This window comes from Hevea brasiliensis, chromosome 3, assembly GCF_030052815.1.
Source record: "Hevea brasiliensis isolate MT/VB/25A 57/8 chromosome 3, ASM3005281v1, whole genome shotgun sequence".
Lineage (NCBI taxonomy): Eukaryota > Viridiplantae > Streptophyta > Magnoliopsida > Malpighiales > Euphorbiaceae > Hevea > Hevea brasiliensis.
This window is the reverse complement of record NC_079495.1, coordinates 10,372,053-10,393,338: the sequence shown is the minus strand read 5'-3', so window position 1 is coordinate 10,393,338 and position 21,286 is coordinate 10,372,053. Positions and strand designations below refer to the sequence as shown.

Genomic DNA, 21,286 nt, shown 5'->3' with positions numbered 1-21,286 from the left:
TGGCAATTTTGGGATTTATATTTTCATTCATATTTTTTAATTTATTATTTTTCCTTTATCTTTTTTTTAAAAAAAATTAGATCAATATGTCAATTAATATAGAAAAAAATATCAAATTAATTACCTCATTTATAGATTCAGTTCAAGAAGATAAAAGAAAAAAAAATTAAATATTAAAATCTTGCATAAAACTTTATACCGATAATAATGGACAAAAAATTATCAATAAATAAGATAAAAAATAAATATTATAATTTGAAATAAGACATTTGAATTTGATTTTAAATATAAATTATTGATAAATTGTAAAGTTCAAATAACATCCTTTTATTTATTAAAAAAATCATTTTTTACATACAATTAAATTATTGTTTGATATTAAATATATACTTAAAAAAAATAAATTAATAATCACATAATATATAATTGTCAAGAAGATGAAATTATCGTATTTCATTTAATTTTTTCTTATAGTTTTACAAGATTTGAAGATTTGAAAAAAATTTACAAATAAAAATTAAAAAAAAATTTATGAAAAAATTTTAAATATCTATATATTATATTATACTAATTAATTCTAATATTAATTATTATAAAAATTTTAGCACTTCAATTTAAGTAATTAAATTTAATATTTAATTGTTGCATGTGTTTATATAAAATAATTACATATTATATAAATTGGTTAATTCATTAAAGACTAATTATTATAAAGTAAATGAATAACAAATATTACAAATTTTAGAAATAAAAAAATAAATTTTAAATGTGTTTTATAATAATTATAATTTTAATTATAAAAATATAAATATTTTTTTAATTTTTAAATTATAAAATGATTTTATTATTAATAATAAGTGAACTCATTTTATATTTTTTAATTTTCATGAAAAATGAAATTTATCCTCAGTTAAGATCATTGTCTGCACCTTATTCAAAGTTCTTTTGGCTTTTTGCCCAAAATATGAAGCTGTCAAGTGTCAAGGCCTCTCTTTGCATCAGAACCCTCTTCGAACGTTAGATACTGTTGTCTTAGGAAATCATTTTTAGGAGACTTGCCTTGCATGGACATATCATTCTAGTTGTCTATCCACCCCACATGTTAGTCTCCCTGATACATATATCTTGTTCTTGGCCCAACCTTCACTCTTATATCCACTAGGCAGTTGTGTAAATTAGCACTCTGGTTAGGAGGCACGGGATCATAGAATTTCAGTAATTTTAATTTCGGTTTTGATTTAATTCGATATGAATCAATTCAATTATTAATTTATTTTAAAGAAATCAATTCAAACTAAAATCACTCATTCACGGTCTCTTTATTTGAAACGTAAAATTTTATAAGAATTTAATTTAATTAATTTTTTTATTAATTCTTATATTTAAAATGAAAAAAATTCAATCCTTTTATTTGAAAAAAAATAAAATTTATGTATAATTATATAAAAATTCTTTTGAATTTTTTTATAATAATTTATTTCAAATGAATCCAGTGAAAAACTATTTTGATTTTAAATTCGAATTTGATAGGGTCAATTCCTATCCAATTCCATGTTCAATCTGAACTGTGACCGTGTGTATGCAGGCTATGCCTTGGGGCTTGAGCCTCCTTACAAGTTCTACTCCTTACTTAACAGGACAAAAGCCGAAAGCTGAATTTTCTTGCCTTCTTGACCTCTTCTTTCTTGTTTCAATGTTCTGTACAATAGTTAAAATTTTGCATGGAAGTAAGGTTGATAGAGAAGGAAAGCTTACATCTTTTGAGAAAAATAAGTATTTAAAAATGAATCCTTACATCTTTAAAAATAAGTACTTAAATTTTTTACATCTTTAGATTACTACCAGGCTAAGCTTGTTCATATGGACAGAATCATCCTTGATCTTGAGGATGGATACCAAAATGCATCCATTGGGTGGGCCTTGGGTGAGTTGCTTCCAGTGGCCAGGCTCAATGCAGATAACTGTTGTCATAGTAACATAACACAGAGAAAGAGAGGGCAGGAAAACCTTTTCTGATTGTACTTTAGCACTCACAAATAGGATTTAAGCAATTTGGATTTGAGCTTCAACTGCTCAAATAAGATCATCCAGTGGTCCCATTTGCTATGATACCTTGAGTTTTTGCTCTAAAAGCATTCCACACTGTAAGCTTCAAGAGAGGATTGATGTACAGAGTCTTATCTCTGCTTTGTAAAGATGTTGTTTCCATGATTCGAACCTGTACCTTCATCGTTTCTCACCATGAAAATTCAATATTTCGTACACTTCAACTCAAGAAGTGAATGATTGGATTAAAAATTTAAAAATATGGCTTGAATTTGCTGTGCTTGCACATTGGCATGTATATTAAAAATGTTTCCCACCTTGGAATTGCCTGAAATTATTGAACTGAAACACACTGTTTGGACAGACACTAATGAGCTGAAACACATTCAAGCCACTCGAGGGAGGATTAAATGCGCTAGTTCACTATCATAGACCTATAAATGCTTCTATACAGAAACATGAAATGTAAAAAAACCTATCTATTTTTTATCAACTTTTCTGTATTTACCACATGGTGCGTATGCAGTAAGGTCAGGACTTTACTCCTTGACAGGTCACTGTGAAAGGCCCTCCAGGTTAAGTGACTCATCTAGGTGATTTACACCCATCAACAAACAGTTACAAGTTGACAAAATAGCCAACTGGGTACAGAGAGAGTGAAACCTAAAATTCTCACATTTCTAAGAGACAAGATAATGGCAAATAACTAAGGACAAAGTGGGAAAGTTTCAAAAATGGTAAAAGGATAAAAAAAGAAAAAAATTACAGTGGTTTGTTCTTGGGGATAGCATTATGAACATCAGCATGTGATGTAGGTAAGGACAAATTGGGAAGAGAAATCAAAGATTTCCACTAGAGAAATCCAAAGATTACAGTACTGACATGTTAGAAGCTGTAATATTGAAATAAAAAAGATTATAAGTACTCTGCTGGCCTTTTTGAACTTTTATTCATGTTTTACACCTCAAAAATCACACACCAACTTAAAATAGAAAACCAAGTAATCAAAAGATAGAAGGAAATTATCACAAGGAAGATCCCAATTGCCAAAAGTAGTGGAAATGAAATATTTTCAACCCTGACAATTGCATCATCCTGTTTCAGTTTTACCCAGCTTTAAAATAATGCCATTTTCTCCTCTCTCTCTCTCTCTCTCTCTCCCCAAAGATTGTTTACATCCTAGTATCATTTTAATGTTTTCAAGTCCGCATAATATACAGCACCTTCAGTTTCACCTTCAGTTTCTCTATCTTCTCATTTTGCCAATCCCATGCCTTCGGTTTCCAACCTCATTTCCTCATGCTATACAGGAAGCTAGTCTGCTGCTTACTCTCACCTTCTCTTGTTCTTGATACTATAGTTTATAGGCCTACTATTTTATCCTACACACCAGCTGTTTTAGTTCTCACCAATTTTAGTCTGATTTTCTCCCTTTGCCTTGCTCTTTTCACTATCCAGTTCCTACTTTTTGTTCTGGTATCTAGCACACAGTTCTGTTTTGCCTAAATAACATCTCTTCTTGGTTTTCCCTCACCATATCAAAACAAGACAACCTTTTCCAGGCAAATACGCATCATATTCTTGATGGGTTTCTTAGAGTCAAGTCTACATGACCAGGTGTTGCCACAAGTAGTCGAGGCACCACCAGCAGTGGCGGATCCAAGTCGCTATTCACATCGATCCATAGAAACGCTGGTGGTTGTACTAGCTGTGATCACTATAGTAGGTGTTATTGCGGGGATTATTGCTCGGCTGTGCGGGGGAAGGCATTTTGGCAGTAATGGGGAGCATGACATAGAAGGATGGGTAGAAAGAAGGTGCAGAAATTGCATTGATGGTGGAGTGCCTACTGCACCACCACCGTCAGAAGAGCCAAAGCCAGCAACAGAAGAGGCAAAGAAGTGAATATGGCCATAGATCAAATATTATCAAAGGCATCATGAAACGTTTTCAAGTATATCATATGGTGCTGCAACAGGTCTGGGAATATTATCACCCATTTCATACTCCTATGTAGCTTGAGTGTTGTAATAGTCATCTTCATATCATATATTTTTAGGGCTAGAAGCAGTGCGTTATAGTGTCAAAAAGTAGTGATTTTTATTAAGTCTCACCTTTGTTTTTCAACTGGACTGGCTTTATGTTCTATCTCTTACTGCTCATCTGCAACTACACTACATGGTAATGCAGTCATTAAGCTAGCAGGCCATTGGTGAAATGCCTGTCTGATGATTATAGAACCATTTATAAACCATTAAGCTATGGGTTACAGTATCAAGCTAATCACTTGATAAGATTGACAGACAAATTTATAAATGGTTTCAATCTTTTTCATCTTTAACTCTTGGAATTATTGAAATGCATGTCAAGTTCCATAGGGGTCACCTGAAAGCTAGTGGCTACTCTTTAGGCATAATTTCAGGAATCAAAAAAATTCATATACTGGATCTCCCACTTGCTCCACAGTAACTAAAAGCATACCAACATTATCATAACAAAAAGGGTTTTAGAACCATTTGCTGTAAAAGCAAATTGAAACTTTTACACAAGCTGATTGTTGCTTTTTAAAAAGCTAAACCTTTTTCAAGCTAACGTTCAACTTACAAGGATTTTGAATTATTACCGTTGCCAATTCTTATTTTAGAAAGCTAAGGGAAATAAAGAAATTAATCATCATGGATTCTTGCACGCCATCTCATTTTCTGGAGAAGCATTCTTCATTAATAACAGTTACAACAAGTTATACCAAGTAAAGCTTGGCAAGACAAGAATATATTTGGATCACAGCTGAACCTGATATCAGATAGCATGTGCAAAGCTTGGAAGTTATATTTCTACCAAGCTTGAGCATTCTATCTGAAACTCGCATTCCCTTCTAAGCATCAGCTTGGCTCTCTTGTTGAAACATTCAAGGATGAACTTAGTATTGATTTTTAAAAATCTATAATCACAGTTAAACTAACAAATCCTTTATTCTATGCCTCCAAAACTAGTTCCATTCGATTAACATAAACTCCAGTTAGTGAGGGTGGCTTTAGTGGGATGCTTTGTGCACTGGGTCACCGTTTTATGAACTCTAGTTACTCGATAACAACCTGTTTATAGTTATTATCCAATATTCAAGGTGTTTTTGACCTACAACTACGAGCAGACATAAATTTAGTGATTACTGATTAAATCAAAACAAACCAGTTTCCTCTGAAGGCAGGAATTTCACCATAATAGGCAATAGTAACATGCACTTATTTTTGTTATTTCTCAAAAAGATTAAAAAAAAAAGGTGCACTTCTTTTGCTGCATAACCCAAACTGCCACTTCTAATAGCAGTTTTGAGCCCACTTACTACACATTTTAACTATCAGCTGATTGGAAAGAGGAAAAAAAAGGTATTCTCAAAAAAGTTTGAGATGATTTAGAATGCACTGATCGGAAAATCCTGCTTACTTCCAATATATTAGGCATTGCAGATGTCAACAAACAAAGTGCAAAATGCCTGAATATGAACCTCAATGTTATGTTCTAGCCACCCATGAACAGAAGCAGTTAAGCAGTAATTTTGTACTGCATACAAATATAAATAGAAAATTGAAGAGTATCATCAAAAGCCAATCTTTTTGATATCATTGAATTAAAAATTGAAACAAACTATTCAATTTATTTCAGAAAAACGAAATATTAAATTATGAAAAAAAAAGAATAATCAGCTTAAGAAGGAAATAAACCTATAATTCTTTACTTATGAAACAATTAATTGCCAGACTCGCACTACACAAAGCTAAAAGCTTATACCTTCAAATTCTTCCAAATAAGGATATCAGAATAAATATCCAAAACTTTTATTCCTGCAGGTCATGACATTTTTCCGCTTTGCAAAAGGATTATCCACTAGCAGTTGATTCCACACTGCTCGACATCTGGGCCAGTCACCTGGGTTGTAAAAGGATCAATGCGAACCCAGAGTAAGGAGAAGATAGAGGCAAGGAGAATTGACCATACAACAACAATTGTAGGTGTCCGGTTCTGCCGTCCCATTAAACCCTTAAGGAAGGGATATAGATGGATAATCACCCAGAAAGCAAAGAATAGCTTGCCAAAGAGAGGACCCCAAGATTGATAGCCACTGTTAATGGCATAGGAAATTCCAGCAACTACTCCAACCAGATTAATTATAAGGAGAGTGGTTGGTGGAATGAGTAGGGTGGTCCATTTGAACATATAAAGCTCAGCAAAATCTCCATCTTCATCAGATGCTTTAGAAGTGACAGTGAAATTGGTATCTATTCCAGCAAGGACTTTCAACAGGCCTTGGAAAACAGCAAAAAGGTGAGCTGATACGCCTCCAATAACCCAGAATTGTTCATTTCTCCACCACTCATCAATTCCAACACCACTCCATCTCATTTCCAAAATACCAGTAGCAAAGATAGAAAGAAAGAGGGATATGAACCAGATACTGGCAATGTTACTGATCTGCATTACACAAAATATAAATCAGCCATTCAGCTTCAGCTGACATGTAGATGTTATAACCACATTTTCTAAAAGAAATCTAAGAAAAAAGTTGCCATAAAATTGCTCACAACTGATTGGAACTGGAAAAAGAAAATGCAAAGATTACTTTTAGTTGGAATTTATTATTCTCTCGAGAAGTTCTCCCAGAAAATTCTTTTCAACAGAAACCAGACATCATGCAACAGAGAATATGCAATTCCTCACTTTCAGCTCAAAAGTTTCCTACCAACGCCTAAATGATGTTTATGAGAATGAAAATTGATGATTCTCCCCAAGGAAGCAATGTGCTATACCTGTGGAATAATGAACTTTCCAGTAAGAAGACAGACGGCTGGCAATGTACAATACGCGAGAAGAGGAATGGATGTGACAGGATAAATTGAGGTATTGACATAAGCAAATCTCTCAAGCCATTTTAGTCTTCCACCATAGCCATACCATATGGGGCAGTGGCGGCTAAAAAGAATCTCAACTGAACCTAAAGCCCAGCGAAGCACTTGATTTAGACGATCAGAGAGGTTAATAGGTGCAGAACCTTTAAAGGCAGCAAGATGTGGCATGCAATAGATTGATCTCCAACCACGAGCATGCATCTTGAATCCTGTAAGGATATCTTCCGTAACAGAACCATATATCCATCCTATCTGCACAACAAAACATCAATTCATTTGTTAGGAACTATGGACTCGATAATCCCTACATAAGCTACAAGTTGGCGATTCTACAGGGCTTGTAATTGACCAAAAAAAGCTCCATCAGTGAAATATTAAATTAGAGAACAGAGATTTGGTAGTGCAAAAGGAAGCACTGAGTATTGTTCTAATAATAATACACTCCCTTAATTCTTTAGTTTTGAAAGAATTTGGCTTTTAGCATTAAAATTCACATTTAACTCCTTATTTCCAATGCCAATTTGTTGCCCATATTTACACAATAGAAAAAGAAACCAGCAAAGTAAAACCGTTGACATAAGAAAGGAATCAGGAAATTGACATACTTCACTTCCCCAGTCTGTCTTGTCCTCATATCCACAGCTAATGACATGAATGGCTTCTTTGAGAAGAGATTCTGGGGTAGCAGACTCAGGAACACCACCATTCTCCATAAGTGTTGAAGCTACAAATACAGCTGATTGACCAAACCTTTTTTCAAGTGTCATTTGTGACATGAGCAGTGACTTCTCATCGTCAAATCCAGCGCCTGTTAAAAAAATTTAGAGGAAAGTTGGTATCATGACTAAGAGGGAAACTGCATCAATAATCCATATAGCAGCATTTAAGAAAAATAAGGACATTCCTCATTAAAGAAGAAAAAAAAATGAATAAGTTCAAGACTAAATAGCTTATGAATAAATCTACTGGGTACATGAATTTTGAATCATTTTAAGATGGGCTGAACTAAAGCATTAGTAAAAATATCCACGTCAGAATATGATAGATAGTGTATAACAAAGAAAACCAAAATACGAATGCTTACCTTCAATCCCCTCTTCTATATCTTCCAAATTGAACACTGGCACGGTAGGGTCAATGTGCTTGCTTGATTTTTTCTTACTATTTTTATTTTTGCCTGATCTAGAACTCTTCTTTCGGGATCCCCCAAAGCATGAAGAGAGCACTCCTGGTTTCTTATGCTTAGGCTTGATAGGAGGTTCATAGCCATACAATGCTGTTCTATTGAATACGCAACCCGTACCCACGTATACAGGACCTTGGATGCCATCCAATCCTCTTAAATTTATCTAATATCACATGACATTTAAACAAATAACTAAAAAGACAGACAGAATACAATTAAACATGACGTAAACAGATTTGATGATACCCATTATATTAAATTGAAAAACAGAAAATAAATTCAAACTAAACATTGCCATTTGAACTCACATCAAAGAAAACAGTATTACGGTTGGCATATCGATCATTCTTATCAATCCCATCAAATCTCTGGGGAAACTGGACATAACAAACTGATCTTCCAAGATTAGGATCCATTAGAAAACACATTGCTTCTCTCAATGCCCTGCTGTTGTTTATGTAATGATCACAATCAAGATTTAACAAGAAGGGCCCATTGGTAAGAACTGCTGATACACGCACCTGTATGAGAGACACAGATAGTTAATGCCAATAACATTCAAGACAGAAACCCAGGATTATCTCCTAACTACTTACAAGTGCATTCATGGCACCAGCCTTTTTGTGATGCTGAAAACCAGGACGCTTCTCACGAGATACATATACTAGTCGTGGAAGTTCATTACCCTCACTGTCAAATCCTCCACTGTGGCCCAAGAAAACCTGCGTATCATATTGCAATAAAGAAAGCATAATCCAAAAGAAGAAGTATTAATTTGATTACTTTATTCAGTTAATTTGATTACTTAATCCAGTTCTACTGCAAGACCAAAATACTACCAGCCGGTAAGACAAACACTGTCAATTAACAAATAGAGAACTGCTAGTGATAGAAACTAAGATACTAAAAGAGGCATCATACATCAATTATGTGATTTTACAAATAGCCAGTACACAAAGCATCCTGTCATCTTAACCCTTATGTGAGCTCGTGAAAAAAAATTCTCCATTGCACATAAAAGGCACGACTACTCTACACACGGAATAATTATCACAAGTTACTTCTTGCTGAGGAGCACACTATAATTGAATTTGAAATGGACAAACCTGGATCATTCCTGGATGATCTCTGATGTTATTTCCGGGCCAAGGTGTACCATCTTGCATCACCCATCCTTCCTCAGGAACCTTCTGTGCCTTTGCGACAAGCCCATTGATTCGAACTTTAAATTCTTCATACTCTCTCTACAACACAACTATTTGCAGTAAGAAACATAATATACAAAATAAATCTTGATAATCAAAAATTTTAATTGAAACCTAAATGTTCTACCTTCATAGATCTGCGGTCTTTAACAAATGTTGGTTGGACCTTATCTTTTAAGTAGTCAATCTTCTGTGCAAAGTACCATTCTGGAGCTCGTGGTTCAATGTTGTACTTCTTGCAGAAAGGAACCCATTTTCTAGCAAATTCAGATGTTTCAGACAGGGCTTCAAATGTCAGCATAGCAGCTCCATCATCAGAAACATAGCAAGAAACTTTGTCAACAGGGTAGTCAACTGCAAGAATAGAGAGGACTGTGTTGGCTGTGACGAGTGGAGGTTCCTTTAAAGGGTCCACTGTACTGACAAAAATGTCAACAGCAGCCAACTGAGATGGCTCTCCTTCTTTCTCATATCTGTGAAGCACCAAAAGATCTGTAATTAAGTCTTTTAAGGATTTTGAAAAAACGGGAAAACATTTGATGCAGTTCATAGGAAAAGGATAAAAATACCTGAGAGCTAGCCTATCAAGATATGTTTCACGATTCACAGGAAGCCATTTAGGGAACTGATCCAATATCCACGATATTGCAAACCATATCTCACAGATAACAGATATTAACCACAAAGCATAGGCATCTCGCACTGGATTTGTTATACGGTAATGCAAAAAAATGCAAAGAATAATAAGCCGCAAAACAATAACCATCCTGTAGGGGTTAATCCTAGAGGAAGGAACAGAAACCTTCCTCGAGAGAGGCTGGCGGGTTTCATCATTCCTGTGTTACAATGACAGAAACAGAAGTTAACAAGATAAGTCTCCAACAGTCCAACTGATCTAAACTGTATGGATTTTGAACACAAGCAAGAAGGCATCTAAAAGCAGAGTTCTTCTGGCATACACGCTCAAAGATCTATGTCAAATAAATTATATATACTGCTGCCGTTGATAAATAAACTGACATGAATTTCAGACAGTTCTGAATTTCTGATATAAGAGAGCCTGTTCTAGAGCATTAAATGAATCTAATAACTTTGCATGAGAAACGCAATTAATCCAGGAGCATCTAGAAAAGAAGTCCTATATTAGACCAACTTAAATGAAGCAGAATATTGTGAATCCCAACAACGACATTCAGGTACACATTCTTGCCTTCTTGGGCAGATGCACAAGCAAGAATATATAAAATTTGGGTGGAGAACCCCTGGTCATTGATATATAAATTTCATGGATACCTTATTTTCCTAATGTTTCTAGTTAATTGAGAAATCATAAGATTTCACGGAAATTAAGTTTGAATGCAATTAGGAAGACAATTAAAAACAGTCTGCATAAGAGGAACAGTCATGCACTGCACTTCATTCAGGAACTTACAATAAAGAATCATCCATGAGCACATCAGTGCTTGCATCAAAATCTCCACCACCCCTGCCTTCAGATGGTGCATTACTGACGCTCATTGGAGCAGGATTCTTCTCTGGCTTCATCTTCCAACCTTCAATCCTCTCTTTCCAGGCAACATTACCAAACCCTGACAAGCCAGACTCCCTTGCTGGATCTCCAACTCTGATATTAACTGCAAACAACTCCAGTTATGATATCCAAATTTGTAACAATATAAAGAAAGAATCAACAAGAGAACATGATAAATGAGTGACACAATATAGGCCCTTACCTCTGCTGCCACTTTCAGGAGAAGCCATTGAGAAACGCTCAGGAGATGCAGCTGACAAGTCCCCAGAAATCTGAAATATACGTAGTATCAATATTTACTGTCAATATGAAATCATGAGAAAAATTTTAAGGCAAAGATAAATAATCCTGTCACGTACCGAGCGTCTGCCAACCAGATAAGGAATATGATTAAGAGAAACCTCTTTATCATAGTTCGTAGGTGGAACATAATCTTTTCGACCAGAACCTGCATCCCAACCCAGCATGTGCTCTATCCTATGCTTCTCTTCTTGAATCCCTGAAGCATGATGATTTGACTTATTTTGCACATCACTAAAATCGGCATCTTCCACTTCCTCCCCACGAATTGGAGGGCTACCTGACGATGATTAACGAAAGAAATGTACCTATCACTCAATAACTATCTGTGCATAAATTGCAGAAGGAGCAACTATGGTTGCTTTACTAACCTTTATGCCTCTTGTATTTGGTTTTGCATTGGGGACAAGACTGATTACCATCTTTCCTCTCATACTCATAACATGGACGGCAAACAGGAAATGCACAAACATGACAAGCAACAAAGGGTTCACCATCCATGGTCCTGCCAATATCATCACTGCAGATCTGGCAGACCTGGGTTGCAGTTTGTTTTACATTTTTGGTCTGAATAACAATCAGAACAACTCCAAAGTCAAAAGCGAATTCAAAATGCAACTCTATTCGAATTAAACAATTGCACTGACCTAATGCTTAAAGGGATTCAAAAAATAGATTCTTCATGGAAAACTACACTTCCAATCCAAATTACATCATAAAAACACACAATTCAATGAAAGCAGCCCTTTGCATCCACCAATGTGATAGCTTATAAGCAAGTCAAACAGCATCTAAAGCTAAACAACTAAAACAAATTTAGATCTAGAAAACTGTGGGCAAACATGGGCATTCCAAAAAGAAAAGGCAATCGAAATTCCATTTTCCCATTTTCCTCGTCGTTTCAGGAATTCAAAAAGGAGCAAAAAAGATAAAATCTTTAATACTAATGTGTTTGAAAATTCAGATGAATACACAATAACGACAAAACGTAACATCAAATCTAAATAGGAAAGTTTTTGAATGAACTAACCCCTGCTGCATCTCCATCCATATCCATTGCCTTCTCAACCAATGAAAACAGATTCTGGTCCAATCTTCAGCTCAAATCACACTTCAAGAAAGCTACAAATCTGAAGACCTCATTAATACACCAAAACTGCAGCACAAAACCCACTAAAAATCACAATCTTAATTGAAGTATAGGAGAAATGTAGCCATCATCAAAGATTTTCAAGCCAACCAACACCAAAACCAAACAAATCCCAACAACAGTGAAAAGCTTAGCAGTCACACTCACCGACACCAATGAAAGAAAGAGAGACAGAGATGGACCGGACCTAGATCCACACTCTTTGTCCCATTTCACCAAATTAAATTTTATTTAATTTTTTTTATAATTTTAATATTTTTAGAAAAAAAAAAAGCTGCATAAAGTGTAAATGGATGGAAATTGAAGTGCAAGTTATTGATATATTTTAGATCTTCCCACGTAAGATAAAGGACTTTTGACTTTTTCTGCTGTGGCAAGTTATGATTGGGTAATTGTTTCCTCTTTCTTTCCTCCGGTTCTTAAACAGTGCTTTTCAGTTTTTGCCTGTAGCCGACAGAAACCAAACAAGTGAGTCCGCGATTAGCGGTACTCTCGGAAAGTAAATGAAGTTCAGTACTCGCTCTTTTAGGAGGCGGGTATTTACCCATATGCCACTTTGGATCTTGGGTTGGGATTGACGGCGGATTTTGACGGTGAGTAAGTGCATCGCGTTTGTATGTACGCACGGCGGCATTGGGAGTGGAAAGTTTAGCAGTTGACTTGGAGATAATGAGCTGGCAGCTGATCTACCGTTTGTAAGTTTTAAACTCTACTTTTAACAGAATTTTATGTTTTAACTTTCCCACGTGTATGATTTTTCTAAATATTTAATTTATAATTTCAAAAACTATAATGTCATTTTGGGATTTTTTTTTTTTCATCAATTCAATAATTTAGGTTTTATTTGTCAATTGATCTTCTATTTAACGTTATTAAAAATAATTTTAAAAAATTACATTTAAAAAATTATACTTTTTAAATTCATGTTTTGATAACTTTAAATAAATAAATTTAAAAAATTACAACCATTCAGAATTTTTAAATTTTAATTTTAATGTGTTTTCTGAATGTCTTATAATTATACTGCAAAGAGAAAATTAGAATAACACAGGCTTGTTGTGGTTGGATTTACATGAAGTGTTTTGAGTTGTGTTACTAAGGGGCTATTGTTAGAGACGTCGGTGATACTTGTGGCCTATTGAGATGGCGATAGTAGTTCTTGTGTTCGGCTGTCTCTTCCAGCTTAGTTCAGGGTTTTCTTGTTCCTAGGCTTGGGCTTTCTTGTATTAGGGCTTAACCTTGATCTTCTAGTAGCTGAGTGTTTCGTTGTGTTGGATTAAGATCCATTGTTTCTTCTAGCCTGTGGTTGGTTTTTCACTCTCTAATTGTAATGAGCTCATTGCCCTGTATTTGATTCTCAGTGACATATTTGATCTTTGATTTAAAAAAAAAAAAAAAAAAAAAACTTAAGTCCAATGAAATGCAAAGAATTTTTTCAATAACTGAATAAATATTTTAACTTGTAATATAGGAAATGAGAAATTTAAATCCTACTTATCTTTCTTCATTAAATTCATTACATTGTCTTTAGTTAAAAAGTTATTTTAAAAGTTTAGTATGACTTGATTTAATAGCTAAAAATATATCATTTACCTGACAGATATCAGGTTTGAGTCTCCAATCTCCTTATAAAAAAAGAAAATATTTTAGAAAATAGACAGAAGAAGTTATAAATCTTTAATTAATAATAATAATAATAATAATCAAGGGCATTCTGTATCAATATTACAATATCAATGACAATATACATGTTGCATTTTTTTTTTTTTTTTTTTTGATGGAACATGTTGCATAAATTATAGTCAGGGACAGTGTGGAGAAACAACTCCCAGTTCAGCTAAATTAACATTGTTGCACAAAGCTTTTGCTGTTTGATTCCCAGCTTCCCTTTCCAGGATAACATCTTCCAACAAAATCCCTTGACATGGATAGGTCTTGCTACAATCAAATTTGATAGCCACCTCAGAAGCACTAGTCCCCTTGATGTTCTTGTACACCACATTTTTCACTTGAACTGCAGATCTCTGCTATTATACATATAATCATATGAAAAGGATGGTGTTAATTAAGATTCAAATATCACCCATTAAAAAAAATAATAATAATTTCTTTACCTTTTCTTTGCATGATTTGTGGTCACAATAGTACTGATCTATTATAATGGGATTGCTCACATTGTGCATTTCAATATTTTGAAAAATGATGTTGCTGGCATATCCTGACCCTCCCTGCATAATATGGTACCAAGGGCTTAAACTTTTTATAATCATTTTCATTTTACTATCTGTTTGTTTTGCATAAAATATTTTCCTAGGAAATATTTTTTTATATTTTTTAATATATCAAGCATTAAAAAAATGAATTAAATGAAAAATATTTTCTCGATCGCAGAAAAAATTAAGTCATTTTTTTTTAAAGAAGAAAATAACTTCCTCTTTTTAAAAGAGAAATTCATTTTCTTTATTTTAACAATCACGTTAAATTGTGAAAATATTTATGTATACATGACATAAATATATATTATTAATTTAATATCACAGTCAAATAATAAAAAATATTTTTTATATATAAGTTATTTTATGCGAAATGAACAGAGCTTTCGTGTTGAAATTGAGGATATATGTAGTGCTATGATAACTAACCTGCCATGTTTTAATCCTAACACCATTGGTAGTACCAGTAAGTTTAGCACCATCAATAGTTACTCCTGAAACATGAGCTTCTGAATTGCCAGAGCCTAAGCTTCCAATACTGCTTGTGTTCACCATGAGAAAGCAGAAATTAATATTAGTAGTCAGCTAGCTAGCTAATTAAAAAATTATTGCTATGAAAATTTAGGTAGAATTGATGAGACCTTATTCCATGACCTGGTCCACAGGATATGTCCATGGCTTGAACATTTTGGGATCCACTTACAATAGAGATACAATCATCACCTTCCATAAATTTTAATCACATATGGGTCAAGAATGATTAAAGAAGTTCTAGTGATAAAGGGTGAAAAAGAATAGTGGATTATCAATGAGTTTTTATTTTATGATATATCTGTCAGAACTGTAAAGTATCGAGTTTGAGTAAGCGTATACCTGTTCCTATGAATGAATTTATAATCTGAATGTTTTGAGAATGTGTGACATGAATTCCATCAGTGTTGGGACTATCCTCTGGTGAAGTTACCATAAGATTGGAGACTAGAACATCACTGCTACTTTGAAAAGAAACATGCATTTGCTGTGCATTTTGGATTTTCAGGTTATCCACAACCAAATTCTGGCATTTGTAGAAAGTGAGAGCCTGCCCAATTTCCAGTTTCCAAAATTATGAAATTTGTATTTTTGATAGTTCTAAATTTGTATTCAAAAACTTAAAACAGTTAAGTTTTGGTTAAAGAATTTTAAAAAATAACATTTAAAACATTATAAAATAATCTAAAAGTCATTTTAGCCCTAGTGAATAAATAAATTTAATTTTAAAACTTTAATAATTATATTTATAAATAAATCATATTAATTTATATTATTAATAAAATAATTTTATAAATTTATAAATTAAATAAAATATTATTAAAAATGTATAAATATTTAAATTTTTATTAAAAAATATATAAAAAAATCTTTTACTTCAATCAAATACGGAAAAGAATTTATATTTACTTTTTTTTTCTCATCATCCAAACATTAAACTTTAACTTCAAAATCTCTATAAGATTTTTTTTTAAAATATGATTAAAAAATATATAAACATTAGTCTATATGTAAGATAAACAACATAAGCCATAAAAATATATTGAAAATTTAAATTATAAGAAAGTTTGAATCTCACATCTATATAAGAAAAATTAAATTTAAATTTTCAATATATTTCTATGATTTTTGTTATTTATCTTATATATAAAATAGTATTAACATATTTATTAATGATACTTTAAAAAATATTTTAATGAGATTTTGAGGTTAAAGTTTAGTGTTTCGTTAATGAGAAAATTAAGAAAGAAAAATTTAAATTCTTTTCAATATTTGGTTGAAGTAAAAGATTTTTTTTATACTTTTTAATAAATTTAAATTTAAAGATTTATTAATTTTTTTAATAATATTTTATTTATTTTATAGATTTTATAAAATTATTTTATTTATTAATAATGTCAATTAACATAATTTATTTATAAATTTAATTATTAAATTTATTTTAAAGTTAATTGATAAAAATGTAATGCAGAAATAAATTAATAAAATATATAAAAATTAAATAATAAAATATAAATTTAAATAAAACATATAAAAATTATTTTATAATAAAAATGTAATTTATTATAAAATAATATATTTACATTTATCGAGTCACAATATCTAATATCTAACAATAAACTTTAAAAGTTCATCATATTTTTCATAATCAATGATTATAATAAAATTATTATAATAATTGTATTTTACAATTTTTCTAGTAAATTGGAAGGCTTTATATCAATATTTAGTGTCATCAAGATCTTTTTAATAATTACATCAATAAGCTGATAAAAATACATAAATTTTACTTGCCTAAATATGATTTATTATAAATTTAAGATATAAAATATATAATGAAAATTACATGTTAAATATATAAATCTCACATATTTATATATTAAATTTATAATGGACAATAATTTTCTGATACACAGCAACAAAGAAAAGATAACGGTATACAAAACATACCGTAGGGGCTTCCTTGCAAGGCTGCAAATCATGAAGAAACAAGAAGAGTCAGTTTTTTATTTTTTAACTTTTTTTTCATGTATTGGAAGAGGAAGAAGAAGAATTGTTACAAGTTCTTTATGGACTTTGCATGAATTTTGCCACCATATATTGCCATTTCCATCAATAGTTCCATCACCTTCAACTAACAAATTCTGAACTCGATCAAACACAAGCCAGTGTCTTTCATCTTCATCATAGTCTGATCGATCATCTGATGCTTCAATGGTTCCAAATATCTGCCATTTCTCAAATTCAAGTACTCCATTACTACTCATCTAATTTACGTTTCTTGAAGCTCTCACTATGGAAATTAAGAACCTCTAGCATGCATATGTGTGGGTGTGTGTGTGTGTGAACACATTTAACCTTACCTGCACTACTGTAAGATTGGATTTGCAAGGTCCTGAGAATCTCAATGGCTTCAATCGATACCTGCTTTCAGGCACAACAAGGGCACCTGCTTCAGATGAACAAGCTTCCTCCCATGCCTTTTGAAATGCCTAAAAACAGCCCACACAAACAAAAAATATTAGCTTTTTATTTCTTTTGGACAATTGATTTGGACTATAATTTGAATTTGAAACTTCACAATTCTGAAAAATTATAATTTTACATGATTATATACATACTTCAGTGTCATCAGTGCCATTGGCTTCAGCTTTGAAATCATCAACTATAAATTTTTTGACTGAAGTTGATATGCTACCTACTTGATCATCAAATACCTTCAAATTAAGAATATTAGTTGATCTTAACTTGATGAAGTCCTTGAACTGGCCATCCTCAATAATGGAGTTAAAATAAGAAGGATAAGCTCGAAAATCATACCCAAATTCTTCATCACCTTCTTCTTGAAGGTATTCATTAAGGGTGTCTCCTTGCAAGCAATGATAATAAGGAATAATAGCAAAAGAAATGATGATGAAGAATGAATAAAGGTGAAGTCCTGGTAAAGCCATAATTATAATAAATTTCTTGTTTTGCAAGGGAGAGATAAGAGAATGCAAAAGTTATTGAAGAATTTGCAAGGAAGTGAAGGAAATGTCATGATAGCGCTTGTGCATTTATAGACACCAAGAGATACAAGAGATGCAAATTCTTACACTGAATTATTATAGCTAAATTGAATTCCCATATTCTTATAGCAAAATTGATCAATTCTTATATTTAAATTATGTTCAAATATCATCCACTAGTTCTTCTCCAAGATTTGTGTGGCATGGCTTTTTACAGGAGCTGCTTAGGTTACCCTTTATTTGGATATTAATTTTGCAGAGAAATTAAACAAGGGAAATAGAGAGAGAGAGAAAATAAAAAGATATGTTGTTTAGATAAATTATTAAGAGCACAACAATTTCTCTTTAAATGAAATATAGTTACAAGAATTGGAGAAATATAATTTCTCTTCCTTTCTTCTCTTTTCTCTTAATTTCTCTCATTAATTTTGCTGTCCAAACATGAGAATTCGGAGAAATAATTTTTTTTTCCTCTCTTCACTTTTCTCCATCCAAATGAAGGGTTAATACTACAAAATGACAGGGTAACGGCAATGGATTAACAGATCCGTCACTAAATCCATCGTTGGTCTATTGCAAAAATATAGATTAACAACGAATCAATGATGGATCTGTCATTGATCCATCATTAATCTATTACTGAAGGCCATTAGCAACAAGATTTTCAATAATAACTATAATATATTGTTAATCCTTAACTAATTCAAAAATAGAACATTGATATGTGAGTTGAACTTAAAGCTGATTTTGAGCTAAACACTTATTTATTTATTTAGCTGATTTAATTCAATAAAAATGAAATAAATATAATTTTAATATAACAGATTAATATCTTTAAGGTAAATTTTTAAAAAAAATTATAAATTAAATTAAATTAGATAAGATTAATTGATCATTAATTAATTTAATTTTTAGTTTAATAATTATCCACCAATCTATAATATATTGAATTTTTTTTCCTTTTTTATTCTAAATATATAAAAACAAAAATAATGAATTATTTTGAAAAGTTTTAAACATGATCATTAACTCTTTTTTTTTTTATCGTAAAGATAAAACGCATACACACAATGCTCAAGGATTGTTTAGAAACAAAACGTGTGGCCAACTATTATTATTATTATTATTATTATTATTATTATTATTATTATTATTATTATTATTATTATTATGAATTTTAAATCATAATATTAAAAATTTTAATTTTAATTTTTTTATTTTGTTATTTCATTCTTTTACATTTTAAAAATTAAAAAAAAAAGGAGATATCAGAATTTCGGTCTCTTACATATTTACATTGTAAGGTACATAATTAAGTACTCCACTTCATTATACTAACTAATTTACTAACAATATCTTGACAGACCCGAGACTTCAGAATTTAAACTCCTGACTTCACAAATAAAATTTATATAAAAGTTAATTTTACGCTACTAATTCATCCACTTATTGATTTATGTTTTTATTTTTATTTTTTTACCCTCTAACATACTTATTTAGGTGTACATGAATATAATTATGTGTGGGATTTGAGTTGCGGCCTAGCTAATAATGTGGATGTGGAAATAGCTGCCTTTGGAGTAGACAACATTCATTTGGTGACTTAAGTTTCTAAGCTTTGTATCCATGCCATTATGAAATGCAAAGACCTTAATAATTAATATGCACTGTTACTAATCATATATCCTTTTCTCTCTTTCTTTATCAATACCTTAATTACCTTAACATATATGGTTAAATTTTCATTTAAGTTAATATAATACAAGCATCAATGGATCCAATAGCCACGTACAATAGCTTACCACTATAAATAACCTAATTTCTTGAAAGATTATTCAGTATTTTCAAAATATATGTTTCTTCTATTATGTTACATGAAATTTATTTTTCCTTAATTTGAGGTATAACTAAAATTTATGCCCATGAAAAGTACTTTTTTTAAGAGGGTATTTGATTTAATTTATAAAAATTAATTTATAAATATTTAAAATTTTAAGTAATTACGTGCTTTTTTAAAGTGATTATAAGTGATTGATAAACAGTAAATATATTTAGTAAAAATTAATTTATAAATATATTTATTATTAAAATAATTAAAAATAATATTAAATGAGATTACAATGAAATTTTAAAAAATAAATGAGAATAATATAATAAAATATTTGTTCAAATTAATTTATAAGCTCTAAACATAAATCGACATATTTATTTATAATAATTTTTATATTTATAAACTAAACTTATAAGTTAAAAAAAAAAATTACGATACTCACTTTTCATCATGATATTTATAAATAATTCAATAATATACTTTAAAATAGTAGAATATTCATACTATGCATAATGATAATATATAATTTTTTTAATTTAATATTTTAAATATAATCTCAATTTGATTTCTTAATAAACTTGACCTTCAAAATAGAAATTATTGTTATTATTAAATTAATTTTCATTTAAATTTTTTCTTAATAAATTTATTTTAAATAAATTTTCACCTCCATCATCCCCAATTTCTAAATTCTTTGTGCTCCCTTTAAACATTTTTACTGTTTTGGGGTTCAGTTCACCTAACACATATATGACAACATCAATCGCCACTGACACTGCCGTTACTTCAACGGTATTCTATAAATATTTCATAGATATTGCCCGTAATAATTAAGGAACAAATTATTAATAAATACCATCCAATTTTTATGAGCTTGGCACGTGTTAAACTCTATTTATTTTATAAAAAATAATTTATATATAATTTTTTTATATTTATAAAAATATTTTTTATTATTTAATTATAATATTAAATTAATAATATATATATATATATCTTTATATTTTAATAAAATTATTAAAATTTAAAAAAATAAAAAACAAAAACAGAAAGTTATTTTTTTTAAAAATAACTTAATTTTTTTAATTATATTTTTTATTAATTTATTTTTTAAAATATTTTAAATATAAATATATTTTTTAAGATTTTTTTTAAATAAACAGAGTGATAGGTAGGGAATTGAATCAATTTAATTTAATTTAATTTAATTTAATTTTTTTTAATTGATTGGTTCTGTTTAATTATTATATTTTAAAATTTTAATTTTTTAATTTAATTAATATAATAAAAAATCAAACTAATCGAACTAAATTTTTCATGATATACGGTGTCGTTTTATGATTTCATGTCACGCCTTTTCACTTCTTCATTCTTCTTTGTC

General features: G+C 30.8%; 2 protein-coding genes across 4 annotated transcripts; both read right to left on the bottom strand.

Moving 5' to 3' along the window:
* Positions 1-5,639: 5,639 nt before the first annotated feature.
* LOC110651418 (cellulose synthase A catalytic subunit 3 [UDP-forming]) lies at positions 5,640-12,531 on the bottom strand. Of its 2 annotated transcripts, XM_058143840.1 has the most exons (15): positions 12,470-12,531; positions 12,203-12,328; positions 11,544-11,739; positions 11,232-11,452; positions 11,075-11,144; positions 10,774-10,975; positions 9,911-10,177; positions 9,469-9,814; positions 9,243-9,380; positions 8,733-8,858; positions 8,445-8,657; positions 8,035-8,299; positions 7,556-7,758; positions 6,852-7,202; positions 5,640-6,516 (listed from the first exon to the last, which is right to left on the bottom strand). In XM_058143840.1, exons 2-15 carry the CDS (start codon positions 12,227-12,229, stop codon positions 5,932-5,934), a joined length of 3,210 nt encoding a protein of 1,069 aa, XP_057999823.1. In that variant the 5' UTR covers positions 12,230-12,328; positions 12,470-12,531; the 3' UTR covers positions 5,640-5,931. The 2 variants fall into 2 exon arrangements, with proteins under 2 accessions (XP_057999823.1, XP_021662456.2); XM_021806764.2 differs by lacking the exon at positions 12,470-12,531 and having other exon boundaries at positions 12,203-12,460.
* A 1,477-nt stretch (positions 12,532-14,008) lies between these two features.
* LOC110653278 (polygalacturonase) lies at positions 14,009-18,107 on the bottom strand. 2 transcript variants are annotated; one of them, XM_058143838.1, is made up of 9 exons: positions 17,688-18,107; positions 17,430-17,558; positions 17,127-17,294; positions 17,017-17,037; positions 15,409-15,616; positions 15,177-15,258; positions 14,965-15,073; positions 14,437-14,550; positions 14,009-14,349 (listed from the first exon to the last, which is right to left on the bottom strand). In XM_058143838.1, the coding sequence occupies exons 1-9, from the start codon at positions 18,015-18,017 to the stop codon at positions 14,125-14,127; spliced, it is 1,386 nt and encodes a 461-aa protein (XP_057999821.1). In that variant the 5' UTR covers positions 18,018-18,107; the 3' UTR covers positions 14,009-14,124. The 2 variants fall into 2 exon arrangements, with proteins under 2 accessions (XP_057999821.1, XP_057999822.1); XM_058143839.1 differs by having other exon boundaries at positions 14,010-14,346; positions 17,688-18,105.
* Positions 18,108-21,286: the final 3,179 nt, after the last annotated feature.

Bases quoted from the DNA above. Each gene is read 5' to 3' on its own strand.
- LOC110651418 (XM_058143840.1), bottom strand. From the start codon at position 12,229: ATGGATATGGATGGAGATGCAGCAGGG. The intron at 8,859-9,242 runs GTTTGTCCATTT...TATGATACGCAG, and splicing joins ATCATCCAGGAATGATCCAG to GTTTTCTTGGGCCACAGTGG. The intron at 6,517-6,851 runs GTATAGCACATT...TGTGTAATGCAG, and splicing joins GAAAGTTCATTATTCCACAG to ATCAGTAACATTGCCAGTAT.
- LOC110653278 (XM_058143838.1), bottom strand. From the start codon at position 18,017: ATGGCTTTACCAGGACTTCACCTTTATTCATTCTTCATCATCATTTCT. The intron at 17,559-17,687 runs GTATGTATATAA...GGCTGTTTTTAG, and splicing joins ATGGCACTGATGACACTGAA to GCATTTCAAAAGGCATGGGA. The intron at 14,350-14,436 runs GTAAAGAAATTA...TATGTATAATAG, and splicing joins ACAAATCATGCAAAGAAAAG to CAGAGATCTGCAGTTCAAGT.